The 27,500-nt window shown below is 34.9% G+C and overlaps 2 protein-coding genes and 1 long non-coding RNA gene across 10 annotated transcripts in view; 1 reads left to right on the top strand and 2 right to left on the bottom strand.

The window, feature by feature from the left end:
* The window catches only part of LOC135090318 (uncharacterized), a 27,639-nt gene extending 2,748 nt beyond the window's left edge, over positions 1-24,891 (top strand). Inside the window, exon 2 of the long non-coding RNA XR_010261859.1 lies at positions 23,980-24,891. This is a non-coding gene — a long non-coding RNA (uncharacterized LOC135090318). The remainder of the gene's footprint in view (positions 1-23,979) is intronic.
* LOC135090294 (inositol-tetrakisphosphate 1-kinase-like) lies at positions 1,281-19,581 on the bottom strand. 8 transcript variants are annotated; one of them, XM_063986972.1, is made up of 12 exons: positions 19,221-19,581; positions 16,808-16,909; positions 16,055-16,079; positions 15,419-15,517; positions 14,403-14,544; positions 12,306-12,401; positions 9,326-9,369; positions 8,449-8,608; positions 6,822-6,854; positions 5,162-5,288; positions 4,441-4,550; positions 1,281-3,970 (listed from the first exon to the last, which is right to left on the bottom strand). In XM_063986972.1, exons 2-12 carry the CDS (start codon positions 16,903-16,905, stop codon positions 3,804-3,806), a joined length of 1,101 nt encoding a protein of 366 aa, XP_063843042.1. In that variant the 5' UTR covers positions 16,906-16,909; positions 19,221-19,581; the 3' UTR covers positions 1,281-3,803. The 8 variants fall into 8 exon arrangements, with proteins under 8 accessions (XP_063843042.1, XP_063843032.1, XP_063843066.1 ...); XM_063986962.1 differs by having other exon boundaries at positions 16,808-16,912; positions 19,221-19,565; XM_063986996.1 differs by lacking the exon at positions 19,221-19,581 and adding an exon at positions 19,164-19,182 and having other exon boundaries at positions 16,808-16,912.
* A 1,801-nt stretch (positions 24,892-26,692) lies between the features above and the next one.
* LOC135090290 (clotting factor G beta subunit-like) overlaps positions 26,693-27,500 on the bottom strand; it is a 9,148-nt gene continuing 8,340 nt past the window's right edge. Inside the window, exon 10 of the mRNA XM_063986939.1 lies at positions 26,693-26,987. Coding sequence (XP_063843009.1) covers positions 26,829-26,987 — 159 coding nt within the window. The 3' untranslated portion in view covers positions 26,693-26,828. The remainder of the gene's footprint in view (positions 26,988-27,500) is intronic.

Raw genomic sequence — 27,500 nt, 5'->3', positions numbered from 1 at the left:
TGTCAATGAAATGACACCGTAGTGAATATGTGAAACTGAAGCATTGGTTTGTTTTCTTGTGGCCGCACAGTGGACATGCCACAGTTAAATTTGACCAATTTTTTTTATCCTTTTCATATCAATGGGAATCTGCTGTATAATGATGATAAATACTGCACTTTTCTACATTAATACACTATTTAATTCTTGTAAAATATACTGCGGGAAACTATTCTGGTATAGCTGCACTGTACACAATAAGTTGTAAACTAGGTAAATAAACACTAAATGAGGTATGGGAATGACCATGTGAGACTGTGATATGAATTAATGAAATCAATAAGAAATCCTGGGCTGCATTTGTGTAATTCTTTGAGGTCTTAATTACTCATTACTGCCAGCTGTTACCCTCCTGGAAAGAGTATAAAGTTCACACAGACTGGTAAGTTAGTTAAGATGGAAGCTTCACATACACTACACATGCCATCTTCTTTCTCTGAGGGAACAGTAACCTCTCACTGTTAGTACAAGATCCACAGAAACTTGAACAGAGTCCAAACTTTCACCTGTCAAGTGGCAGGCAAGGATACTCTCTACTTAGTTACGAAAGGCGTGTTTTGTCTTTGTAAAAAAAAAAAAAACATTAACCATGCAAAGCTTAATGAATCTTCACTAAGAGCTAATATGTTATTTTCAAAAACTTAGATATTGCCAAGAAAAGATCAAGCAGCCTTTGCTGAGAGATGAAATAATGTAATCTCATTATGACTGGAGAAATTACTAGATTTTCAAACAATAAACTAATATGATCTCATTATGACTGGCTATTGAGAAATTAGTATAGACAACCAAACAGTAAAGTAATACATTTATAATTATTTTCACATAAACCCATTGGCTTATTTACAAAAGTTATTACCATTCCTTCTACAAACTTCAATTTATAGGTAAAGTTATCATAGTTGCCGATCCTTGGTCTTACATTGTATCAAACTTTCTTTATAAGCCAGTGGCACACTTTGCCTTCTTCATATTCTTGCACTGCGGCACTATAGGTCAAGAAAAAGTCCAAACAAGGCAAAGGACAATCTTAAAAGGATGGCATTCCTGTTTGTTCCACATTATCAGATGTAGATATCTTGTGTATCCCATGGCTCCCTATTCATGCATGTGTCAGAGCAACCTTACGTCACATTACATAACACACACACACAACTTTACAAATATTGATACACAGGCAGAGCAACACAAGTGTAGCTCAGGCCTGTATACCACAACTAGGTATCTAAATGCACACACACTGGCTATATGTATGTTTATTTTATAAAACATTGCTGCTGTATATATTTATAAAAAATGATTCTCTCTCTCTCTTTCTGGAATCACCATTCAGGCATTTCAAACCTTTTAAAAAATGCCTTTGGGATTTCATACACTGTGGCTTCAACTTATCACGAGAGAGAGAGAGAGAGAGAGAGAGAGAGAGAGAGAGAGAGAGAGAGAGAGAGAGAGAGAGAGAGAGAGAGAGAGAGAGAGAGAGAGAGAGAGAGAGAGAGAGAGAGAGAGAGAGAGAGAGTATAGCCAGTGTAAGAATGTGTGTGTGTGTGTGTGTGTGTGTGTGTGTGTGTGTGTGTGTGTGTGTGTGTGTGTGTGTGTGTGTGTGTGTGTGTGTGTGTGTGTGTGTGTGTGTGTGTGTGTGTGTGTGTGTGTGTGTGTGTGTGTGTGTGTGTGTGTGTGTGTTTGCTGTGATGTGACCTGACACTGCTGTGCACTCGTGCAGGCACATACACACGTACACATGCATGCATGCACACACGTGCGTGCACGCACGCACGCACGCACCCACCTACACACACACACACACACAACTAGGTAAGTATAACTAAGTAAAATAGGTAAGTACACACACACAGTGACTCATGGGATGGTAGAGGGGAGCAGAAAAGGCTATGAAAAGTAAAATGGGAACAACGAGAGAAAGGAGAGGCAGAGATAAAAGGATAGATCAGGAAGAGGAGAAAAGTGGTTTCTCAGAGGCAGACTCACTAAATGACAGGAGAGGACAAGTTTTGCCTACATTGGGATAACAATAAAAAATCTGTTGCTCTAAATTTTCAGGCAAGTGTATGGTCTCCTGCTAATATCTTGTTTCATTCTTAAGTGTGTTCAATACATGTAGAGCTAATACAGTACAACAACTGCATATACAAGTGAATAATATAATGTACAAAATACCATACCATTTTGATTATAGAAAGTTTTAAAAATATTACAAATGGAATGCATTTACATGCTACCATCATATGATGCCACATTAATATTTCAACACACAACTACCATGGTACTTTTTAACCATTTTTTTTTATTATTGGTTTGATTTGTTTAATGAACCTTCTTTTAGAAGATGATTCTTTCCTTGACTTTCTAAACATGGTCTAAAATACCAACATGACAATACTATGATATACATTGTCAACTTTTAATATGTTATCCATCCATACTAACAATCAAGTATACAATTAAATACCTTTGGCATAAATAAAGAATATATTTTCAAAACACCTAAAAAGAAAATAATAGTCTGAAAAATAAAAATCTAAATTAATATAATGATGCTCTCCTTTAACTAACTTTGAAGAGTGGAATGTTGGGAATGACCTAGCAAATAATAGCATACATAAATGTAAAATTAATACACATGAATGACAACATGCAATGAAAATCAATCATGTGCACAATGATAACATATCATATATTACACAACCATACAACATCCATTGCTAACAACCACATCAAATAGTTTTCTTAAAGACCTAATTGTAACTTTGGGAGTACAGTCCACCAGAAAGTACTAACATGAAGCTTGACAAAACTATCATAAGATATGAGAAGCATGTGTTGTGACATATCTGAACACTGATTATGGTACTCTACAAGACTACAGAAATGAAAAAACTTATGTCCAGAGAACACTGATTCAAATTGTGTTTTTTTTTTTTTTTGTGTTCTGATAATTTTCTATTAAATCATGAATGAAAAAAATACTTTTCAAAGTACATTACATGGATTAGCCTAAACCAGGCAAACCTGATGTGATAATGAAAATGATGATGAGGATGGTACTATGGTGAGAATGAAAACACAGCCAGTACTGGTCAGAAGTGAGGAACATACTGAGAGGGGTTCATGACAAATGGATTGATGATGGTGAAAAAAGTACACTTCCAGCAAACTCCTTAAATGGTCTTTGAGTGATGTATTAATGAGTGGAGTAAGAAATAGTAATCTAGCATTGCACTTAATGTAAGTATGAATCACTGTTATCTGTCTATATGTGATTTTTGCATCAAATAGAAAAATGTAAACAAAAACTATACACTATATATGTACACAGCAAGTATTCCAGTTGGGCTGAACTATACTTCAGTAGAAAGTATCCTCTATAGAAGGAAAAGAAAAGACTATATCGGGGCTGTCTGTACTTTACCTGATGCCCAAATTAAGCACCTGCTTCCACACCAATATGAAAAGGAGTAGAAAAAGTATATAAAAACACTTCACTTCCTAAAAATTACATTCAAAGCTTTCCTCCCACAAAAACACACTAACCACTGCACCAAATAGTTTTGCCTAACCTGCTGTCATGGCAGCTTCCTGCTAATCAAATTGTATGTAATGAGCACTCTTCACATATTTCTTATGGTAAAAATACTGAGCCAAACATTTTAAGGCATACATTACATTCTAAAGGTTATCCCAAATATTTGAAATACAGTTATTTTGGCTGACTAGGAAAAGGTACAGTTCAGCAGTAGCATCATGTACTACCCTGTATCTACCCCTGAATCCTCCTGAGGGTGATCACAAGTGGTAAATGTCGGGATTTTCTTGTTTTCTGGTGTCTGTTTAATACTCTCGGGTGCAGGATGATCCATTCGCATCACAAGAAGATCCACCAAGTGCTCCATCAAGTTGGGGACAGAGTCATAACCTAGAAGATGCAGAAGTCTTAGTAATCCATGTGATACAGGTAAGGCTGTGAATCACAAGTTCTTTACATTCTGCCAAGAACTACAACAGCAAAGATGGTTACACATACACACATCTTTATCCTGTTTCTTGTCACATATCCTACATATCAGTTTGACAGTAAATGTGTTGGATATTTTTTCACCTTTTCTTGATAAGAGTGATATCCTTTCTATAGTGTATATTCTCATACTTTTGATTCAATTTATTCAAATATAATGAAATTAGCTGTTTTGTCCTCAAAACTCTGCCTCAGGCAACCACAACCATTTAGCCACAGCCATTCAGAATGATCACTGCACCTATCTTAGTTTTCAAAGGCCTCCTTGTCTACCTCCTTTCTAGCATTCCAAGAAAACAAAAAATCCCAAAGAAAAATCAAAACTTTTTGCCTAATATAAAATACTGAATAGATGAAAATTATCAACTTACTAGGAAAAGCATTCACATCAATGATGCCATACTTTCCAGTGTTGCTGTCAATAACAACATCAATGCCAAGAAGATCCATATTCAAAGCTTCACGCAGATTTGTTACTATTCTGAAAACATTTTTAAAAACATTATTTTACAAAAATTCACATCTACAAGCATCTATTGTGTGTGTGTAATATCTTCATCACAGTTTACTTAGACTGTCAAAATCTAATTCCTCTCCTGAAAATGGAGATCCACACTCATTTACATGAAATCAGAACATTCCCTAAAATTTTTACAATAAAGAGATAAAGGATGGTTTGGATATGTCTTGTACTTCAAACTTACTACATCTGAGTACTATTGAGGTTTTTATCACTGACTAGAAAACTTTAAACTCAGATTTTATTTACCTTCTATACAGACCAAAGGATTATTTACAAACAGTGCAGAATTTCTAAATCAATATGTTAATTTTATACCACCTCTGGTCACCAGGACCAGAAATATGTAAAGAATAAAAGTTAAAAAAATAATAATAATAAAATAATAATAAAATGGATGTAGTGTAAATGTACAAAACAAGTAAGCAGAAAATGTGAACAGAATAAAAGCACAAGTACAGAATGAGTGAAAGGTACAAACTTTGTGCAAGAAGACAGCCTCTCAATGCACAAATAAAGGCTCAGAATCGAAAAAAAAAAAAAAAAAAAGTGATTTATGTGGGATAGCACACCTGTTAAATACTGCAGGATCAGCTTTTGGTAACTCATCTTCCATGTCTCCAGGGTCCAGCTGAGTGAGGGGAGACTGAGAGTCTGCTTTGGATACATTGCTGGAGTTGAAGTAAACAGTTTCTTGTTCTGTCACAGACAAAATATAGTAAATGAATATAGTTACAGTGTTAAACAAAAATTACATTAGTATCAAGTAATATCAATAACAAATGCACAAGTGTTTTCACCTGATCTTGAATCTATGAGCCAAAATGGAGTGTATTGAATTTCTGATGCTTACTTACTCACCAACGTACACATTCTTACATGCTCAAAATTTCCTCTGTACAATTTTCTTGAATAGTTTGGAGGAGGGGAGGAGGGATGGGGCTGGTTTACGTATAACCAAGTTCACCTTAGTGGGTGGTACCCAAATAAGACAAAGTTATATACTTGTACATAAAACCCTACTAATCTACTTTTGGCCTTATTAATTGTGGTTAATTCCTGAGGATTTTTTGTAGAATTTTGAACAGATCCTATAAAATCTAGACTGGTCTTAAACCTGAAATATTCCATTCAATTTTTCATCTCAATGTAACATGATTTATGACCACTGGTTCTGATAACAAAGTACTATCTTCTTACCATGTGTTTTCATTACATGTTTACATCTCTCTCTCTCTCTCTCTCTCTCTCTCTCTCTCTCTCTCTCTCTCTCTCTCTCTCTCTCTCTCTCTCTCTCTCTCTCTCCAAAAACATCCCAGAGGTGAGATATCAATGCTGAGGAAACTGAAGAGGGCTGTATTATACAATAAACCTTTGGCAAGGAGATACACCAAGAATGATTGGAAAGTATTTCCCAGGTGAGGGATGTAAGCATTCAGCATATGCAAGAATATGACCACCTAAGATGATTTAGTGTTTGCTGTGAAGGAAATAATTGTTGGATGGGAGAAATATCACTGCCAGAAGCAAATTAGACTTGCAACCAATTGTTGTCACTGAATACAAATTCACCAAATCTGAACATGCCAAACATGACACACACACACACACACACACACACACACACACACACACACACACACACACACACACACACACTACCCTCTTTGCACAGTCTGCAAATCATTTTGAAGTTTTAAGGTGAAAAATAGTTTTGTTTTAATGCAATTACCCCAAATTAATGTTGTTAAGCTCAAATTTTACTGTATGATGCACAAAAATCTTTCATCTGTGTGTCTTCTTGAGGTGAATATCTGATCATGAACTACATTTTTAAGGAGAGCATGTTAGTACTTCATATGCTAAAACATTCTCTTCATGACATCCATCATATTATATCTTCCAATATAGCTTGATATAAAAAATGGTCAAGATAAAAAACAAATAAAAATAAATAATAAAAAAATAAAAATAATAAAAAAACAAAACATACACAAAAGAAAGTTTTACTTATAAAATATCTTACCTGTACATGTTAACAAACCATAACTATAAAAACTATTCTAGTATGTATGTGATTACAGAATATTCAGGCTTCACTTGCATTAATGACTTGTTACTCATGGCAATGATGATAATCACATGTTTCATCACTTATACTAAACATAAGTATATTTATATATATATATTCACAAACTTTTACATACATATATAGACACATATACAATGTACCTGTAAGTGTGTTAAAACCAAAGCAACCATCAACTGAAAAGAAAATAATAATGTCAAAATAAAGCACTTATAAAATATGCTTGTTTCATAAAGCTCCTAAATATTTAACAAATAGATTTTTACACCTCTTACTTTATTTATGAAAAATCAACATTTTAAAAAGAAAATGGCGAAGTTTATGGTTCTCAAAACCTAAGCCACTGGTTAATTTCTGAATTTATTTTCAGGAAAATAATAATTATAAATATTGTGACTTATGCTGTTAATTCATAAAATTACAAATATATTTTTTTGTACTTATTCAAGTACAAGAAGACATCAACTTTTGAACCAGAATGTAACTGTAAATGCAAATAACATTCTGTGTTTTATTCTAAAACATTTGAGATGTTCCATGTTTGCAAGTTCTGATGATATTTAACATAAATGTAGTCAAGAAAAAAAAATTGGTCAAATATTTTGCACTAAATCCACTCATTTACTTTTTTTTTTTGAGAAAGAACCATTTTAAATCAGACAAGATAAATAAATAAATAAATAAATAAATAAATAAATAAATAAATAAATAAATAAATACAAATATTAAAAAGAATATATAAAACAAATTAAGGAACATAATCAATTACACAGAGATGCTTGTAACTGGGATGGGAGCAATGAATTCAATCAGCTGTGTTAAAAGCTGGTGCTAGGTGATGACAGGAAATGCATTCACATGTTTTGGCATAAACTATGAAAGAATTGAAAGGGTCATGGGAGAGGGAGGAGAGGGGAGAAAAGGAGGAGGGGATGAGAGAGAGAGAGAGAGAGAGAGAGAGAGAGAGAGAGAGAGAGAGAGAGAGAGAGAGAGAGAGAGAGAGAGAGAGAGAGAGAGAGAGAGAGAGAGAGAGAGAGAGAGAGAGAGAGAGAGAGAGAGAGAGAGAGAGAGAGAGAGACTATATCTACCATACAAGGGCTGAGTTCCAAATACTTGAAGTGCAATAAATATAATAAACAATTTGTATCTAAAGGTATCCTTCATGTGAATCATTAATAAAACATCTTATTTTTTAATCATATAACAGATGTGTTATGCTGAAAGTCTGTCCAGAATACTAAGGCAATAAATAAGATAATGTTACTTTTAATATCAAGACAAATATTACAATGTGTTAGGTAGTGTTCCTCAAGATTTCATTACACGTACAACCAATCTGGAGGCACCAGTTAGTGAAAATGCTAAGTAGTAAGTAAAAAGATTATTTCTCCTCCTGCCTTGGATACCAATCAGCAGTCACCTTATAAGGTTGGTGATCTTACACAAGCAAATCAAAACTACATAGGGATTAACTAAAAAAGTGAGTTAGTATTTTCAAGGCACACCAATCTTGTTAAGGAATACTGTGTCTCCAATTATAAGGATGAGAATTTAGCACTTAGCTGATCACTGAAATATGCTAGCAAAAAAAAAAGAAGAAAAAAAAAATCTAAAACTTGCAAAAATGGTGATCCTTCTAAGAAAATTCATAGTAATAATAAAAAATAAATAAAACAAAAAAAGATAAGAAACATCTAAACAGAAAGCAATTTGTAACATCAAAAACATATATTATAAATCATCTAATTCAAATAAGTCTTTTCTACATACCTCCGGCATAAAAGTTCTTGAGTGATGGTCGCACAATGACAAACCACACTGGCCCCAAGACGAAAAGCTTATATAGAACAGCTCCATGATTTATGAAGGACTGAGCAACACAAGGAAGTCTGAACTCACTGAGACCCATTTCATTGAAAACTACAGCCATCTGAAAATTGCAAATAACCATTAATATATTTCATCATAAGAAAAAAAGTTATGCTTACCATCCAATCATCATTACTAGTGCAGCTCTTCTCTGTACTAAAATTATTCCAAGATCATTAAGCAGCAAAATAATTCAAGTTAAATTTAAGCAGACCATGATCTAATGTTTGCTGGGAGGAGGAGGACTAAGATGAAATGTGGTGATGCTTCTACCCATGAAAAGCTGAAAGTAGGGCTGAAAATCTCTTAAGATTCATGCTCTGATACCAGATGAGTCCAGTGTTTGATGTGAATAGTGTGCACATACATTCAAAACTTCATTGTGACTATAAATGCTAACTCACCAACTGAATGAACTGAACACAATTTTTACATAAATGCTGAACCTGCAGTATTTAAAGAGCTCATTGTATTTGAGGGGTTTTTTTTTTCCTAGTTCTTTACATACATGTATCTGATCTATTTACAAAATGATGGAGCTCCTTGTCATATGAAGGAATCTGTCATGAATGGCCTTGGACTATCATGGGACATTCACAGAGGACTGGCTTGATAATGCACTGGATAATGATCTTACTGAAAATCTGTGATTGCTGTTAAAAACATGTCAAGGAAGGCAATTCATCCATTTTGAAGATAAATGATAATGAGAATGATTAATTTCAAAATGTTACAAATCAAGTCCATTAAATATCTAATAAATAAAGTTTGTACACACCTCATGTGCCTCTACTCCACCACCTCCTGTCACTGGCTTGCATACTGATAAAAGATAAAAATATTAATTTTCACATAAAACATATAAAAACAAGTCTATAAGGTCATCTAAGCCTATGTGATAGAAGTAAGTTAGTACCCTGCATAAAGGTGGTAAACAGTAAGAGACAAGCATCTTAAAATACTGAAAGAGTTATTGTATAACTGGTGGTAAACAGTAAGAGACAAGTGTCTTAAAAATACAGAAAGAGGTATTGTATAACTATCTTTAAAAAATCATTAGAGAAATTGAGAATGAATATAAAATGGTATCAGGTACAATATCAATCATCTTGTCTTAAACTAAAAGCTAAGAAAAGAAATTCAAAGACATGGATATCAATAAGCCAATCCATAATTAAGTTAATAAATAAAAAATAATAATCACAAGTCAGAGAGTCTTGTTCTGTGATTTAGAGAAGACTTCTCAAATCCTGCTTATAATTCATTATTTTAATAAAATATCAAAGTAAAACCTGGTTAAAATAATACGGCCCAATTTTTTTAACGTTGGTGTTAGTAAATTCCAAAACCAAGCCCCACGTCATATCTCCTCTTACTAACTTTGCAAATGCGCTTTTTAAACTCGGGGAAGGAGACATGACATGGTGTTAGAAACGAACACCAACAGCACTCTTCGTACAGCTTGACAACTCTGAAGTGTCTCATGTGCCTGCCAAAGTGATCAGTTGATCAATGCTTTACAGTTTTCCTGCCTGAACAGTCTACAATGGACATTGCATTCACACATACAATGAAACCTCAATTTTCAAACTTAATTCAATCCTGAATGCCATTTGAAATCCAAAATGTTCGAAAACTGAAACAATTTTCCCCATAGGAATGAATACAAAATAGATTAGTCCATTCTTGGATAACCATCCACCATGTCTCAATAGGTAATGACTGACACTCCCATTGCTAAGATGGCCGCTCCACAACATCTCCAGCTTAGAATTTTTTTTATTCCAGAAACAATGTATTGAATGAACTTAGTGACACAGAATTCATCAAAAGATATTGTTTAGACCAGGCAGGCATTCTCTTTGTCACCTATCAAGTGATGGAAGCCTTACAGAGTGACACAGAGAGGAGCAACCCACTCACCGCCAAAATATCTTGCTGCTGGGAAATGCTACTGGGAAAATGCATTTGTGCAGTACTGATGGCACTGTGGGTCACAGAGAGAGCCACAGGAGGCTCAAGATTACTGCTGAGTGCTGAACCTTGTTTGTTTACATCAAGGTTCTTCAATGGGATCACATTTAACTTATTTAAAGGACTGAATTACTTTTCTACCCTCTGTGTCTCTCCTCTAAATATATAAAAACAAAGGAAATCCTTACTGAAACTATAAATTAGTAATAAATGGCAGCTTTTGCTACATTTTGTGGTATTTGAAATCAAATAACTTTGTTCAAAAACCGAATTACAATATGGCAACCAAAGCAATTATGAGTTAAAAGTTTTGTTTGAAAACCAAGTTGTTTGAAAAGGGGGACGTTCGATAACCGAGGTTCCACTGTGTGTGTGTGTGTGTGTATGTATATATATATATATATATATATATATATATATATATATATATATATATATATATATATATATATATATATATATATATATATATAATTTTTCTATTTGTAGTTGAGGCTGCACATTCTCTAATCTCTAGTAGTTGGAGTGTACAGGCAGGTGGGAGCCTCTCCTTAGAGAGGTATGTGAACAGAATTTGCCAGTCTCTGGGAACATCTTTAGAAAGCCTCTCTTCCTCAGCTTGATGCACAAGATGAATGAGTTCTCAATATGCTACAAATGTAGTTTTCAAAACTACACTGGAAATGTTTCTTAGTTGCCAACTACTATAGTTAGTTTGGAATTAGGTTACGGAGTCTTGTACTTGTGATTACAAGATTAGTTGATGAGAGTATCAAAATCAATATGGAAAAGTGGTGGTAATATTCTAGAGTCTTTTCCAATTCCAACCATTATTATTGGTTATTCTAGTTCCATTCTTTCACAGACACATTTGGATAGACGTAAAACTTACAGAGTCAGGGAAATGCAACCTCTCCTGTAACCCCCAAACACTAATCAAATCTGTCAGCAAAAGAATGGAACTAAAACAATGAGTAATAGCAGGTGAAAAGGTCTCTAGAATATTACCATAGTGGTTTCACGGTCAAACTGGTGAAATGTACGCACGTACCAGCTAATAATAACCAACTTGGCAGCCACCATGTAGCCTACTGTCTCCTATGCCTGTAGCACATCTTGTTTTTATTTGCTGATCCAGTTAGAAATTTCACATTCTCAATATGATGTGCTATATACTGTTAATACAATTTTTTCCATCTACTAGGTAATGCTGTTTGCTAGCCCAAGCTTGATAAAGCCCAGTTAGAGCATATAACATGTTTCTGACCAAAAATAACTAAAATTTAAAGGTTTGTGTATTAAAAAAAATACTTCAATGTTGTAATTATCATAAGAAGGTGCTGTAAACCTTAGAGAGGTGATGGAAACTGACAGCTCTTTCAATCTGGCGGGTGATCAGCACAATGTAAAAGAACCATAAACCACAAGGTTAAAGGTGCCCAAACACCTCTTCCTTACGACAATGGATACTATTAATATAGTACACTGATATATTATCATATTTTTAACATAACTTTCAATCACATATGAATTGTGAATATCACTGGTGTTTCTTGTTGGTGAGAGGCAGGACACACCAACAATTATTATAGGAACCTGCGGTGTCTCCGAGTTGACACTAACACCATGGTTTAAAAAACGAGACATACAAAGAATAAGCTACATTGGTATTAGTAACTACTAACACCATGCTTTAAAAACTGGGTCTACAACCTTCTTATCATTTGTTTCATGAGCAAACAAGGAAGTACTCTTACTACAAACTTAACAAGAAAATTACTCACCTACTGGAAATGTAACACTTGCTTGTTTTACAATCTCAGCATTTTCTTTGACATTTCTTGATGACAGTTCTGCATATGTTGGAGTAAATATTTTTTCTGTAAAGTAAATTGACAGTTTATTACAGCAATTCCTCAAGTTTAATGATAAGAAATATATAACTGAAATTTTCATGTCCCTAGTGTATATATATATATATATATATATATATATATATATATATATATATATATATATATATATATATATATATATATATATATATATATATATATATATATATATATACAGGGTGTCCTGCAAGGAAAGTCACACAACTACAGCAATGAAAGATCAAATTATTCTAAGTTGGAAATATTCTATGGTCAAATGTTTTTAATGCTATGGTTCAGAAGTTACAGGACATTTAAATATGAGTATGTATCAGCACCAAGTGGCTACAAAGTCCCATACAGCAAGGCCGAGCAGATCAATGTTGCCATACAGAGTTTGTTATGTTTTAGCTATTACTTAATACAACAATATAGTGCATTCTTGAATTGATTTTTTTCTTTATTTACAAAAATCTTTATGACATCAAGTAACCCTCCTCAAGATGGCAATGCCCACCACTGCTGCCCTCCCTCTCTTCCTCTCTTTTGTCAATTCCTACTAGCTGTTCATATTTATATGTCCTGTAACTTCTAAATCATGATACTAAATACATTTGACCAGAAAATTTCCAACTTAGAATGACTTGATCTTGCATTTTTGTCAATAAGTAATTTTCCTCATGGGACACCCGTATACAAATATATGTGTGTGAAGCAAACTTTCAATTTCCCATAATTTAAACAATCCAGATAAAGTCTTAAAAAAAGAATTATATAAAGCATCAATTTCACACAACAACCAGCAATTAACATGCTAGTTTACCCTTTCAAATTTAACCATGAATTCATGCTGAATTAGCTAGTTATTACTGATCATTTTTAGAAGCTATAGAAGTTTTAATTTTTATAATTTGACAATGGCTGCAAAACACATCTGAAATCTGTACACACGCAAGTGTCTATAGGTTCACTATTTTGAGTACACACAACCTTGGCTATGCCAACTTCATTAACTTCCACTGTACACACACTTGAATGTAGATATTTTATTTATATTTTGAAAAACAATATCTTTTGCAGCCACAGTTAAGAGAAAGTTACAGTTAGTCATAATATTTGAGGCAAGTGAACGTGATATTTACAGCATTAAGAAACAGTTTCAGATATGCACAACTAAGGAAAACAAAAAAAAGAAAAGAAAATATAAATAAGTAAATAAATAAATAAATAAATAAATAAATAAATAAATAAATAAATAAATAAATAAACAATCATACCACCACCATCACCACCACCAACAACAATAATAATAATGATAATAAATAAAATGAAAACAAAAAATATAATGAAGATAGTGGGTTGGTGAATCCTATGAACCATATAAACATAGGTAAGAATAAAGATCTCATAAAGGTATCTCATAAAGGTAGTTAGTAAGAGATATGGTCATGGAGATTCATATGGAGTAAGTGTTGTTTCCTTCTATAATGTGGCTAAGAACTTGTCAGATAAGTGGGAGTTTAGTAGTTCACAGCTATTCAAGAGTGGCTGACATAATTCAGTAAGCAGCATAGCATTGATGAAGCGTCTATTGGAGAGAGGAGAGAAAAAAAAAGAGGGGGTCCTTACAACACGTCTAATTCTCAAAACAAAAAGAGCTAAATGTACCCCAATTTTAAAGTCCAGACAAAACTAAATTATTTGCAATCTATGTACTGTACACTCTGTGTACTCTGTGTGTGTGTGTGTGTGTGTGTGTGTGTGTGTGTGTGTGTGTGTGTGTGTGTGTGTGTGTGTGTGTGTGTGTGTGTGTGTGTGTGTGTGTGCAGTCAAATGAAAATGTGATACTGTTGTGGAAGTGGTAGCCAGTCATTGTTTCCTTTCCTCTTTGGATGCCAACAGAAGTGTGTGTAATGGCTAAATGTATAAGGAGGTAGGAAGGCATCAACTATCCTCCATCCTCAGACAAACACACAAATAAAACAGGTAAAAATTATATTTACTGACCATCATATCTAAAACGCTGGTGGAGAAGTTCATATGTCTGGTTCCTTAAGAGCAATTTGTGGACACCAGGAAGAGGATCCATGACAAAAGTCTCTGGATGCTTCTTTATATAGTTTTCAAACATATTGATTGCATTTGCAGCCTGAAAAAACAGCCTCATTATATCATGAATATCCAGTCTCAATGTTAATAAATTATTACATAAACTGTCTGAAAATAGTTAAATAGCCAATACAAAGTATTTAAGAAAATTTCATCAAAATTTAAACCTTAAATACACAGCCGAATGAACAGTCCTCCTTCATCTTCCTTCAAGATTTCAATGAACTATGTCTCAAGGATCTAATGGCACATTTTAAACCAGTGTGCACACATGCAATGATTTTATGCTGAAAGTATTTTTTGCACATACAATAGCAAGGGCAGGCAAGAAGCATCAGCAGTTGTTACAATAGTGCCTTCTTTTTATTTTTCAAGTTTTATCTTTACTGAGATTTTAGTATTTCATGAAAATTTCACAACAAGCTTACAAGAGAACCCTTTCCATATGCAGTATCCTTTACAGTGAGAGTTTGTACTTACTCGTTTATATGAAATCCTCAATGAGATATTCTTCTCAATATATCATTGCATGACTCTAAGTGTACTACATACTTTCACTGCATGCAAAAACATGTCACGTTAAAAGAATGACATGAGTAATAATGTTGATGAACATCTCCACAGTGGCCTGTTGTTAAATTTTCCAGACTGTTTGAAAAAGCATACACCACATAAGGCTAAGAATGTATTAAAAATGTTACACTGCTCAGATTTCTTATGCTTTGAACTGCACCATGACAAAAAGCATGAACAATACAGAAATGATGGGCAAACATAATGAGGGTTACATAATGGAGACTGCTGGAACCCAAACCAATTATATTATTTGTCCTCTTGAAATTCTTAACCATCTTCAATACATCAATGCTGTTAAAACCATTTCAACATGTTTTGTCTGCTTTATATGGAATTACCTTTCCATTATTGTTGAGGGCCTGGGCATACAATACTGTCACCTTGTGAAGGACAAGGTCAAATGGTCCCTGGTCATCCAAAGGAGAGTTCATATCAATCTGAAGAGAGATATTATTACACGAATTACCAGAAAAAATACAATTACAATATATACAAATAAAAACAGAACTTTAAAATATATAGATATAGAAACAACTTATGCCATCAGAAAAAAATACAATAACAATCTAAACAAATGAAGAGAGAACTTTAGAATGTATAGCTATAGAAACTACACTTAGTGATGCTCCATGACAACAAAAATGTGAGAATCTACATGAACTAAGAGACCATTAACTGTTGAGGTAAACTGATGACACATTAAAAAGCAGATAAGACAAGTACAAGACATAGAAAAAATCAGGAGACACTTTCAATAGGGACTGACTTCCTTACCAGTTTACAATCACCAAGATAAGCAGTTGCTATGATAAGATAGATGGCTTGATAGATACATAGAGAAACAGATGGATATACAAACACAATAGACTGAAAATAGACAAATGGACAAGAAAAATAATAACCAGATTTACAGAATAGTGTGGATGATTAATGATGGTACAATGAAGCCATTTAAAGATGATTTTGCACAGTACCTTAACCAGCTGTATTCCTCGTCTCCTGAAAATAAAAACCATGTGATGCTTAGCAGAATCCATTATCATTATTATTATTATATCTTATTATTTTTTATGCAATAAATACTACATCCAGAAAACTCTATCAGTACATATCATATGTGTCAAATAAACAGTAGAGTCATTATTACTATTGATAGATCATAATGTTTCCTCTGAATTTTCCATATCCTGTGATATTCATATATGATCTCTTACCTCAGTTCACTCTAACAGCTATTCTAATTTCTCTTTTTATTCTTTTTTTTTCCTGCTATACTAATCTCTGACTCCAGCACCGAAGAACACTACATAATTTCACTGATGGTAGCAAGAAGTATAATGCAGAGTCAATTTTACTAAAGAAGAAAACTGAACTCATGTGGTTTTCTATTTCTTTTGTCATTGGAATATACTCTTACTTTCCTAAATTCATACATATGTATCAATGTAGATTTACCATTTCTTCTCATGCTCACACAGCTAGATAAGGTTTATCAAAATAATGCAATGTACTTTTAAGAATTCTGGCAAGTAAGTCTCATCAAAGAATATACATCTGTAGTCTTTGGGTCCCACAATGCACTAACAATTCATTACAGAATACAATGCAAATTACACAAAATTACATTAAAGTCTATATTGTAAGCATGAAATCTGTGACACAACCCTCTTATAACATTCCAGTCCTATTACATCCTTAAAGACAATCAGTAAAGGTACATCACTCACCTGCATGTTGCTTCTAGGTCTTGCACTCCAAATTTCTGGCATTTCTGCTCATTGAACCAGTAGCCAACCACTTTATGCTTTCCAGTTGACTGCTCCATTCTGCTGCTATAAAGAAATATGCACTACAGTTGTAAAATTCATGAGTAAAAATTGCAGTTTTGGTCTCATTACCTTGAAGATTATAATTCCCCTTAAGTAAAAACAAAATATGGATGTAATACTTAAATGAGTGGTCCTTAGTAATAACATGACTGCATCACTCTGAAACAAAATCTTAATTCTTGAACTCACTCATGGCTTGAGATGAGACAGAAACTGTGGTTTCTCTCATCAGCATATAGATTAGGATTCCATCCAGAACACTTGTGATGGACATCAGGAATGAGGTTTTGGAACAGAGAGAAAAAAAGCTAAAAAAACTTGTGGCTACTGCCAAATTTGATAAAATAATTACATATAGTCAGTTTTTATATTCATTTGATAGTAATCTCTATTATTTCCTAAACCATTATATTTTCAATAGTGCCATGTAAGTATTTGAGTGCAGTCCTTCCAATGCAGTATGATCTTATTCTCTTAATCACAGCAGTCTCACAGAAGGTAGCCCTACCCCTATGGCAGGTGTTAAGAACACTACCACTATACTCCCTGCATGTCATAAAAAGCAACTTTATGAGGAATGGAGTGAGGTGCTAAGAACCACCTTCTCTGTAATTTTTTCCTGTGAACAAACAGGCGATAACACTGAATTCCTAGTATTTGAGGACACAAAATTCCAATAAGGTAGGATTACAGTCAAAACACTCCCAAAAGCCTACAACCCTAGTGTGAGGTACAATTTCCTGACACTGGTTTCCAAAATTAATGTTATATGAAATTAATGATCTCTTGAAACTCTTATTGTTAAATTTTAATTTCATAATGGACTCTGATCTAAATAATACTTGTCTTACACACTGTGATGTATTTTGAATAATATTCACTAGTTTTTCATCACATGTACATCATTCTAGAGCAGTGGTTCCCAAACTTTCTCAGCTCATTACCCAATTTAACATGCCTCATTAGGTGTATTACACATTTCATAAAATATAACAGTAGGTAAATACTAAATGCACAGTGCAGTACTCATACATACCTGCTTACATCTACCTCGGCTGATGCTCATAGAGAAAATGAGTGAGAAATAGAGCAGTGGTTCCCAACCTTTTCTAAATTCATGCACCATTCCAGATGTTGAGCAATTCATGTACTTGCTCTAGGACAATTAATTACATGTTACATAATGCAATTTCCTTCCTAAAACATCCTTTCCTACTGTGCACTCATACACACTGGCCACATCATGTACATGTTACATAACACACAATATTTTCTTGATATCCAGAATTCACTTTTTTTTTGTTCTGTAATCCTTCCATTACCCACAAAAAAATGTTATATTACCCCCAAAGGGTAATTTACCTCCAGTTTGGGAGCCCCTGTTCTATAATATCCCACTTTCCACAGACAGCTTGAGAGCCTATAGGAAAGCATAATTTTTGGATGTGAAAAATAGAATAAAATAAGACTTTTCAAATTCTAAATCCAAGAAAATATTATCACCTAAGCAGGCCCAAGACTTCCCTTACTCATACTAATTGCTGAGCATGTCTCTTGAACATAAATGTCAAACTAACTGCTGTGCTTCAGTCCTGACTACATAAACAGTGAAGGCCTTTCCAAAATTAAATCTAACCAAACTTCATAGCCTCCTCAACCGAATTCATCTGGTAATGAAAAAATAACAGTTCTCCATAACAATAGGATGAAGTAAAATTATACCTTCTTGTTAGTTACATGTCTCAAACTGTATTAATTTCAAGACTTAATTCAAAACAAGTCAATACATACATACAGCATTGTGTTCATGACTTCATCTGCCACTTTCCTATCACAATTTTATCACACACGTAAAAGAAGACAATGTTTCATCACCACCAAGACTTCAAATTACCACTGCACTACTTGTCACCTGCAGCATTCACTAATATGATCCCTGGCACCTGTACTGGACCTTGAAGTTATATAAGCAGTATTCCCCGTCTATAAGAACCAGATTTTCTCCGGAATCCTTGTTATAACTTATATAATACCATGAGCTCATGCCCGTGAGGAACTGCCATCTGAGATGGATGGGGGGCAAACAAGGCAACTATAGGTGATCCGTATATATTGATAAAAACAACATATCATTGCTGCTTGAATAAGCCACAGACAGCGCACCCCAATATAACAAACAACAGAAGCATGAACACCTAACATCACCCACTTCACCCACTAGTACCTATTTCGCCTCACCCAACACAACACGCACCTTCACATTACACATCAAAACAGCAATACACATGCCACCCAGAGTATTACGCCTCACCTGGGAAGGGTTGCGCCTCTAAATCTCTCCGGAAAACACCATCTGCAGGCAGTAGAGGCGAGATAACAACATTCCTGGGCGTGGGGCACCAGCGATAATCAGCACACTCCACCGCCACCCACGGGAGGCGCCACACTGATAATATTCCTCACTGCTTCACCAACCTCGCGTTTTTTTTTTTTTTTCTCTCTCTCCCCTTTTTTTTTATACAGTCAAGTGGCAATTCGCGACCTACAAGTCATATCCAGCAGCAGGCAAGTTCTGGTATCCCCAAGGCAAGGGTTCACTGAGTGCTGATGACAATTGCCGAACAAACGTAAACAAACATGTAATAGAGAAGGATGATTTCTGGGAGTCGAGAAGGAAATTGTGTAGATTTGGGTGCATTTCTGTGTGGGTTTGTGAGTAAAATAAAGCCTGTCACTAGGGAAGGAGAATATATAGGCACGAAATATCTATTACGTATCCGATTTCTCCACCTGGTGACGTCATAAAAAAAAGGCTGGTGTAAAGTAGACAAGGAAGAACCCAAGACATAGAAAAAGGAGTATTACTAACGAAAACTACATACTTACAGAGCTCAATGGCTAGGATGAGGCTTTATACATATTTTTATGATAATCTACAACTGTCTATACTGTACTGAAATAGTGAAATCAGTCAATATGTATTGAAAGAAGTGCCACACTGATCCTCTGTAACCAATTTAAAGATGACAAATTAAGATTCGCGTCCTTGTAGCGACCTTCGAGTTTCTACTGAGAGAACTTTCTTGGTTTCGTGATTGGTTTCAAGCTAGTTAACTTTTAATATAAGTAATATGACAAATTGTCCCTCTTTCTCCTTCTGCTCCTCCCCTTTCTTCTGCTTTAATTCGTCTTCTATCATTGTGCAGGGGCTTGTTCACTGAATTTTGCACTGGGTAGAAAGGTTAGTCAATTTATAATAGATAATATATATCATGACAAACTCTCCCTCTTTCTCTTGCGCCTTCTCTTTCTTGTAGTAATTCTTCCTTCTTCCCTTAATTGTTCAAAGGCCTGTTCACTTTAATTTTGCACTAGGTAAGGTGGTTATTAGGGTGAATGACTTTTTCCCTAATGTTTACTTTTTTAATTTACACCTAATGGCTTTTGGAGCATGTGATCACTGATCATTAGGATTGGACTGCTTAGAAGTCATAAAACTGCGAACCTCACCTAGGCGTCACTGCATACTATAGGTTATCAAGATGTCACGTATGCCTCAGGTCTTTTCAACGGTTTATTATCTCATAAAGACTATTTTCAAAGGCCGCAAAGATCATTTGTCGGGTTTTCATGGGTGTTTTTCCTCAATGGTGATGCAGAAACCATGTTAAACTATCAGTTGAATCATGAGCACGCACTTGAAAATCTAAAAAAAAAATTCCACTATAGTCAGTTAAAAAGTCATCGAAAGAAGACGCTGAAAAGTTTGAAAATACATTCCACAGTCCGTTGGTGTGATATGTACGATAAAACTGGTAAAGGTTAGTGAGGGTAGAGGAGCTCGTAGATGGTGGGATGCAGAAGGGAGCAGCGGGAGGGAATAGTAAGTGGGTACGGAGATTATATACCTGAGATGGTAGTGGGTAGAATAATGATTAGCAATCCTGAGGGAAGCTTGCCTGTGTCTTTGACGTTCTCGAATTCAGCTCGTAATGCTAATCAATCAATAAATAAACGTATAAAAATACACTGTGTGTGTGTGTGTGTGTGTGTGTGTGTGTGTGTTATAAATACGCAGTAACTAAGCAACTCCTGCAGTAAAGAGTACCGTTAGCAAAACAATGAGACCATACAGCAGTCTCCTATCAGGATTCCGAATCAAACCTCCTCTCTCTCTCTCTCTCTCTCTCTCTCTCTCTCTCTCTCTCTCTCTCTCTCTCTCTCGGCTAGCGTATGATAAAACAGCAGATATGCGTTTGCTAGTCTTTCCTCCTTAACCTTTCCTGGAATCTGCTTGAATCACGTAATGATGCTCGTGTGTGCCAGCACTGTGCCAATATATCCCACTCTTCTTATGCTAACATGCCCTTTTCATGTCATTCTTCATATGAATGTTTTTTTTTTTTTTCATTTTATATCAAGAGGCTGAACAGAATATGTTACAGTAGCGAACAATCTTTAATTAAACCCTAACAAAAGTAAATTAAACTGATAATTAGTCTTTATAGCATATGACATAATAATGTTACAGCTAAAAGAATAAGATAAAATATTTACTTTTCAAATTTTCTTCATTAAATCTTCATCTCTCCAACTTCTCTTAATGACAGTGTTGCCAAGTGGGTCTGAAGATATGAAAAATGGGAAAGCACGTAATAATTATAATGATGTCAGTATCAACGACATAACATTAAACATCGGAATTACTAAATGCATGGCAATCTACTCGTGTTGCTAGCATGCTCATGTCACCGCTTAGATGGCGAAAATAAATAGATGAGTGAAAGAAGGCAGGCCTGGAGGGAAGGATGCACTGTGTGTAGGCCTAAGGAAAAAGGAAAGCGAATCCACTGCGGAGGTCAGGCCTATGCCTATTCTGTTTCTTTGTTATGGAGTCTTATGCTTCTTTCATTGTTATATTATCATAATATGCTCCATCTAGTGCTTTCTCTCCCCTGCCTTTATATAAATTTTATTTCAATTTATATTTAAGTTATTTATATTTTTTTATTTATTTATTTATCCATTTTACCTATTATATTCTATTTGTTAATTTTATTTTATTTTACGTATTCGTTACTATTTCTTTTCAATTATTAATCTAAGTACCATTCTCTATAACGCCCTCTTCATTACGGTGTGCAGATTTCTTTCTTTCTTTCTTTCTTTTTCAAATACCGTGACATCAAGGACTTTTGTGTCTCGCTATACGAGTGTTTCCTGTTTCCATCAAACTTACATCGAGTGATCCGTACGTCTGGCCTTCCCATTGCTGCTCTACGCTACCCGTTCTACTGTGATTAACCCCTCCCGTGAACCAACCCAGTGTCATAGAGTCTTCATTCCCTTAACTTTCATTAGCTTCTTTGTATATACACTTATCGTACCAACGGTTGTCAGAGCTTCACCAATAAGGCAGTAAAGTATAGATTCTGAGATACACATATTTTTGCTCTTAATTATCTTCACCTCACTGATAATGAGCCCCTGGTTTGGAAGAAATATATATGTGGTACAGTATAGCTCACTTGATTCACACGAGTTTTCTTCTCTCACATGTGCATACCAAAAGAAAAAAAAAAAATCACACATCAGAAAACAAATGAATAAAGGAAGGAAGAACTCAAAAGGGAAATGTTAATAAATGTATTTCCACGGATGTCTCAATACTTCTTCTCATAAAAGTTCCAGTCATAAGGTCAAAAGAACAGAGAGAGAGAGAGAGAGAGAGAGAGAGAGAGAGAGAGAGAGAGAGAGAGAGAGAGAGAGAGAGAGAGAGAGAGAGAGAGAGAGAGAGAGAGAGAGAGAGAGAGAGAGTAAAAACATCCTCACAAGTTAGCTAGACAGAATAAAGATGGAAGCAGGTACGTAGAAAGTGGGAGAGAAAGTCTTATACGTTTAGAAAGTCTTATATAACGAGGCTGCAGGAGAGGGGGAAGGGTAAGTTAATGGCAGCCTATTATCCTATCATCCTAAGAGGTAGGAAAAACATTTAGCCAATTTCAGAAGAGCTAGAATCAGAAATAACTGTACAAGACGAAGGGATGCCTTATTAGGATCAGGTACAAGATACTGGGCACAGTCAGTTAATAAAAAAAGACAAGAGTGAGTTGGTGACCCCAGTTTTCTTTCTGCCATTAAAAACATTGATTAGATTGCTGGAATATTGAGGACGATCAGTTACTTAAAAGAAAAAAAAAGGTTAATGTTTCTTCTTTTTGTCACGATAGTAAACATTTCATTGCAGTTTGCTAAGTTATGTGCATTTCCAATCTAATGAATCTAAATTTTGTATACATTATGACGAACATGCACGACTTTTAAATGCTTTCACACGCGTGCTCATATTACCATTATAAAGCTGTTATCCACGGCAACAATCTCTCTCCCATTATTCTCTCATTTACACAAACAAAATGAAATAAAATAAAATAAAAATATGCATATATATAATAAAAAATAAAAAAGTAAATAAATAATAATAATAATAATAATAATAATAATAATAATAATAATAATAATAATAATAATAATAATAATAATAATAGTAATAATAATAATAACAATAATAATAATGATAATAATAATAATAATGATAATAATAATAGTAAATATAATATAATAATAATATAATAATAAATATAATAATGATAAATAACAATATAAAAATAAATAAATAATAATAATAATAATAATAATAATAATAATAATAATAATAATAATAATAATAAGAAGAAGAAGAAGAAAAAAAAAAACTTTCTATTACATCCTCGTACAAGTCCAGGTCCGTTCTATGGGACATAATTATTCGTATAATTATTATGATCACAGATATTATCATTATTATTATTGTTGTTGTTGTTGTTGTTGTTGTTGTTGTTGTTGTTGTTGTTGTTGTTGTTGTTGTTGTTGTTGTTGTTGTTGTTGTTGCTGTTGTTGTTGTTGTTGTTGTTGTTGTTGTTGTTGTTGTTGTTGTTGCTGCTGCTGCTGCTGTTGTTGTTGTTTTTATTGTTGTTGTTGCTGTTATCTATTTACTTTCATTTTTTTTTATTTTTCGCGTCTCCGGACAGGTCATACGGATCTAGCACATGGGTACCATTTTCCAAGTATTCTCACTGAGCGACACTCTTGCTGGTGGAGTCTGGAGTGTTCCAGTTACAGGGACCCGTGTGAGCGGTACTCCCGGTGACGGGGAGAAGATGGGACTTCCCGTCTCTCGCTGATGCTGGGAAGAATGTGACTCAACCCGGCGGGATGTGAGGTGCTTCTCTTTGTGGAGAGAGCTGCCCTCCTCCACAGTCTCTAAACTTTGGATTTAGTATTTAATTCAATCCTCTTCTATGTAATGCCATTATTTTTTTTTTCTACACCACCACATTTTCTTATTACTATTACTATTATTTTGTCCTACCATAATTTAAGCTTTATTTATTATTATTATTATTTTTTTACATATTGCACTGCTACAATAATATTTTCTATTACCATAATTTTCTCCACCACAATTTTCGTCTCTTAACATTTTGTAGCGGGGCCATATGACCGCGATGTTGCGGCACATAATTTTTAAACCAGTCAATCAATTTCCCCCATAAACAGCTTAGCTAGTCTAATTCCAGCACCTATACTTTTCATTTCTAGCCCTCATTTCTTCTATCAGCGATATCATCAAGATGAGTTTCACTTGCTAAAAAATATCAACTTACAGTAATTTCACTTTTCTCTAATTTTGGAATACATATATATTTTGTTGCTCTTGGGTAGTACCCCTCTTACATTAAAAAAAGAAAAAAAGTTAATCTGGGAAATCCACCTCTCTCCAGACACACACCCACACACACACACACACACACACACACACACACACACACCTCGCGTAAAGTCGTTCTTCACAACACTTTTTTTTTTTTTTAAGCTGTGGCTGTTGCAATAGATTACAGCATATGTTTCTACAGATGTGAAATTATTAAATAGCAGTTTGTTGCGTCTTTCATTCTGCTCCATTCGGTGAGTATATGAAAGAAAGTGTTATATAAGTCAACGGAAGACTTCTTGCCAAGCATCGCCGTACTCTGACGCCCGGGCCCGTACACATAAAAAAGCCCTAAAAGACTTAAAATTTACTTCCAGATAAAAGCATATGCTGAAAGTATATACAATAAACTATAAAATTTTTCTTAAATCACTTTTAGCCAGGAGTAAAAGTAAAATCTAAACTCGCTGCAGGTGCTATGTTATGTTTTTGCACTTGAATGTCAAAACAATACATCAAAATACTTAATGTTAATTTACATTTCACTTTTTGATAAAAAAAGAACCGGAATATTGACATATTTTATGAGTTTAATTAATTATGTACATGAGGCGAGTTGAGACTAGGAACCCACCCCGGGGGTGTCAACACAATAGCAATGGTGGGGGCAGCTAGGCCAAGCCAAGGGAAGAAAGAAACAGCTGTCAGGCTAATTGGATGACACACTAGTTTCTGCTTAGTGCAAAATGATTTTCAGAATTCTGCTTATCTCTGCAAGCAGCTGTGGGGATGGCTGAGTTAGGCTGAATGCAATTAGATTTATTAAATTCCACTAGCTGCGAAATGACTTGGTTAATTTGAGTTGAATTCAGGATTTGTTAAATTGTACTTAATCCTAACAAGGGACTATGGGGTGTCTGGGTAAGATTTTTAAGTTGAATGTAAAAAGAAAAGTCAAATTCCAATTACTTGGACTGTGTGGTGACGGTTAAGTTAGTTTGAGTGCACAAAAGATACATGTTATATTCCATTTACTCTCTGCAAGGGGCTGAGATGACTGGGTTGGGTTAAGTTAGGTGTTGGATTAATTGATTATCTTCCACAATAACACACACACACACACACACACACACACACACACACTTGCCAAAAACACAATTTAAAATGGATTTCGGTGTCATGAGCTACAACTGCATTCCACAGTTAGGTTTATTTCACGCCTTATTTACATATTCTGCCTCCTAATCTCTGGATACAGTAATACTTATACGTGTGCCACCAATAACACTGATGACAATGGGGAATCTTGCAGCTTACATGAGGTGTTTGTCTCATCGTAATATCCATCAGAGAGAGAGAGAGAGAGAGAGAGAGAGAGAGAGAGAGAGAGAGAGAGAGAGAGAGAGAGAAAGATCCGAAGTACCTGAAATGCAAGGCCAAGCCACTTAACCTCTAGAAGTGGTCTGCTGTTTATGCTTGAAAGGTATGAGGAAGAAGGATCATAAACGGAAAATGTACTTACCCTATTCCAAAGTCTATTCATTTATTGATCTATCTATCTTTCTATTTATTTATTTAGTTAGTTAGTTAGTTACTTAGTTATCTATTTGTTTAGTTTACGTGTCAGGGAGGCCGACCAAGGAAAAGAAATGCTAAAAAATAGGCTTCTCGCAATACGGGTCGCTAAAAGAACTTGAAGAGCCAGGAGAGATGATCGGTACAGTTTCTTTTTGTTTTGATACTCCGGTTTTCTTGAAGTCATAGGAAGGAAGGAAGTAAGGTAACAAGAAGAGGGTTCCAAAATTTTATTTGTTTACTTGCTTACTTATTTGTTTATTCTTAAGTATTCCTTTTCACGACCACCACCACCGCAACCACCATCACCACCACCACCACTACTAACAACAACAACAACTACTACTACTACTACTACTACTACTGTAATTGCTGTTGTCACCACTACTGCCTTAGTTACCGCCATTGTTACCACTAGTACTACTTATTGGTGCATCGGAAAATAAAACAAAATAATACTTTGTTAGATATTTAATGTGAACGTAACATTAACCTTGCACGCTGATATTTGGTAAAAAAAAAAAAAAAACGACAATCACGCCGACACTGACGAACAAGCAAACATTACACGCTATCGTATCTTGGCAACCATTATACATTTCTCTCGATCCAGTCCAGGAAGCTGGTGACCCTCGTGTACACCCCGGGGAAGTCTGACCGAGCGCAGCCCACGCCGAAGGATACCACGCCCACCACGTAGTACTTGCCGTCGCTCAGGTCCAGGTAATGGAGGGGCCCGCCGCTGTCGCCCTGGTGGGGCGAGACACAAAGCTTGGTAAGGATCATGTCTCGTATTCAGAAACGCTTTGCTCTCTCACCATGACCATTTTCAAAGGCCACAGAGATGACTAGTCGGGTTCTCATGAATATTTCTCCTATTCATAATGTAGGAATCTTGTGAATCTGTCACTAGAGCCATGGAAGTCAGTCTTAAAAACCCGTGTCACTTAAACAAGAGTCTATCGTAAATAGTCGAGGTGCGGGCAGACGTGTTTCAGAATATGTTGGGCCCGGCTGATTATCTCTGTGGCATTTGAAAGTATAGTCGTGGCTTTTAGCACCATATAAAATGACATGATATTTTAATAGAGCATATTATGTATAACAGGATGAATAGGGAAGACCTTTAGGATGTTTTGAAATTTAAGTTGCTGGAAGGAATTAAGGGTTATATAGGATGCAAGTAAGGAACGTTTATCTCTGATAGAGAGAGACACAAGGGTTAATAAGAAGTGAACCGTAATGACATGATACCAATATGCA

Source organism: Scylla paramamosain, chromosome 3, assembly GCF_035594125.1.
Source record: "Scylla paramamosain isolate STU-SP2022 chromosome 3, ASM3559412v1, whole genome shotgun sequence".
Taxonomy (NCBI): Eukaryota; Metazoa; Arthropoda; class Malacostraca; order Decapoda; family Portunidae; genus Scylla; species Scylla paramamosain.
The sequence above is the reverse complement of the archived record's forward strand: the minus strand, read 5'-3'. Positions and strand labels throughout refer to the sequence as shown.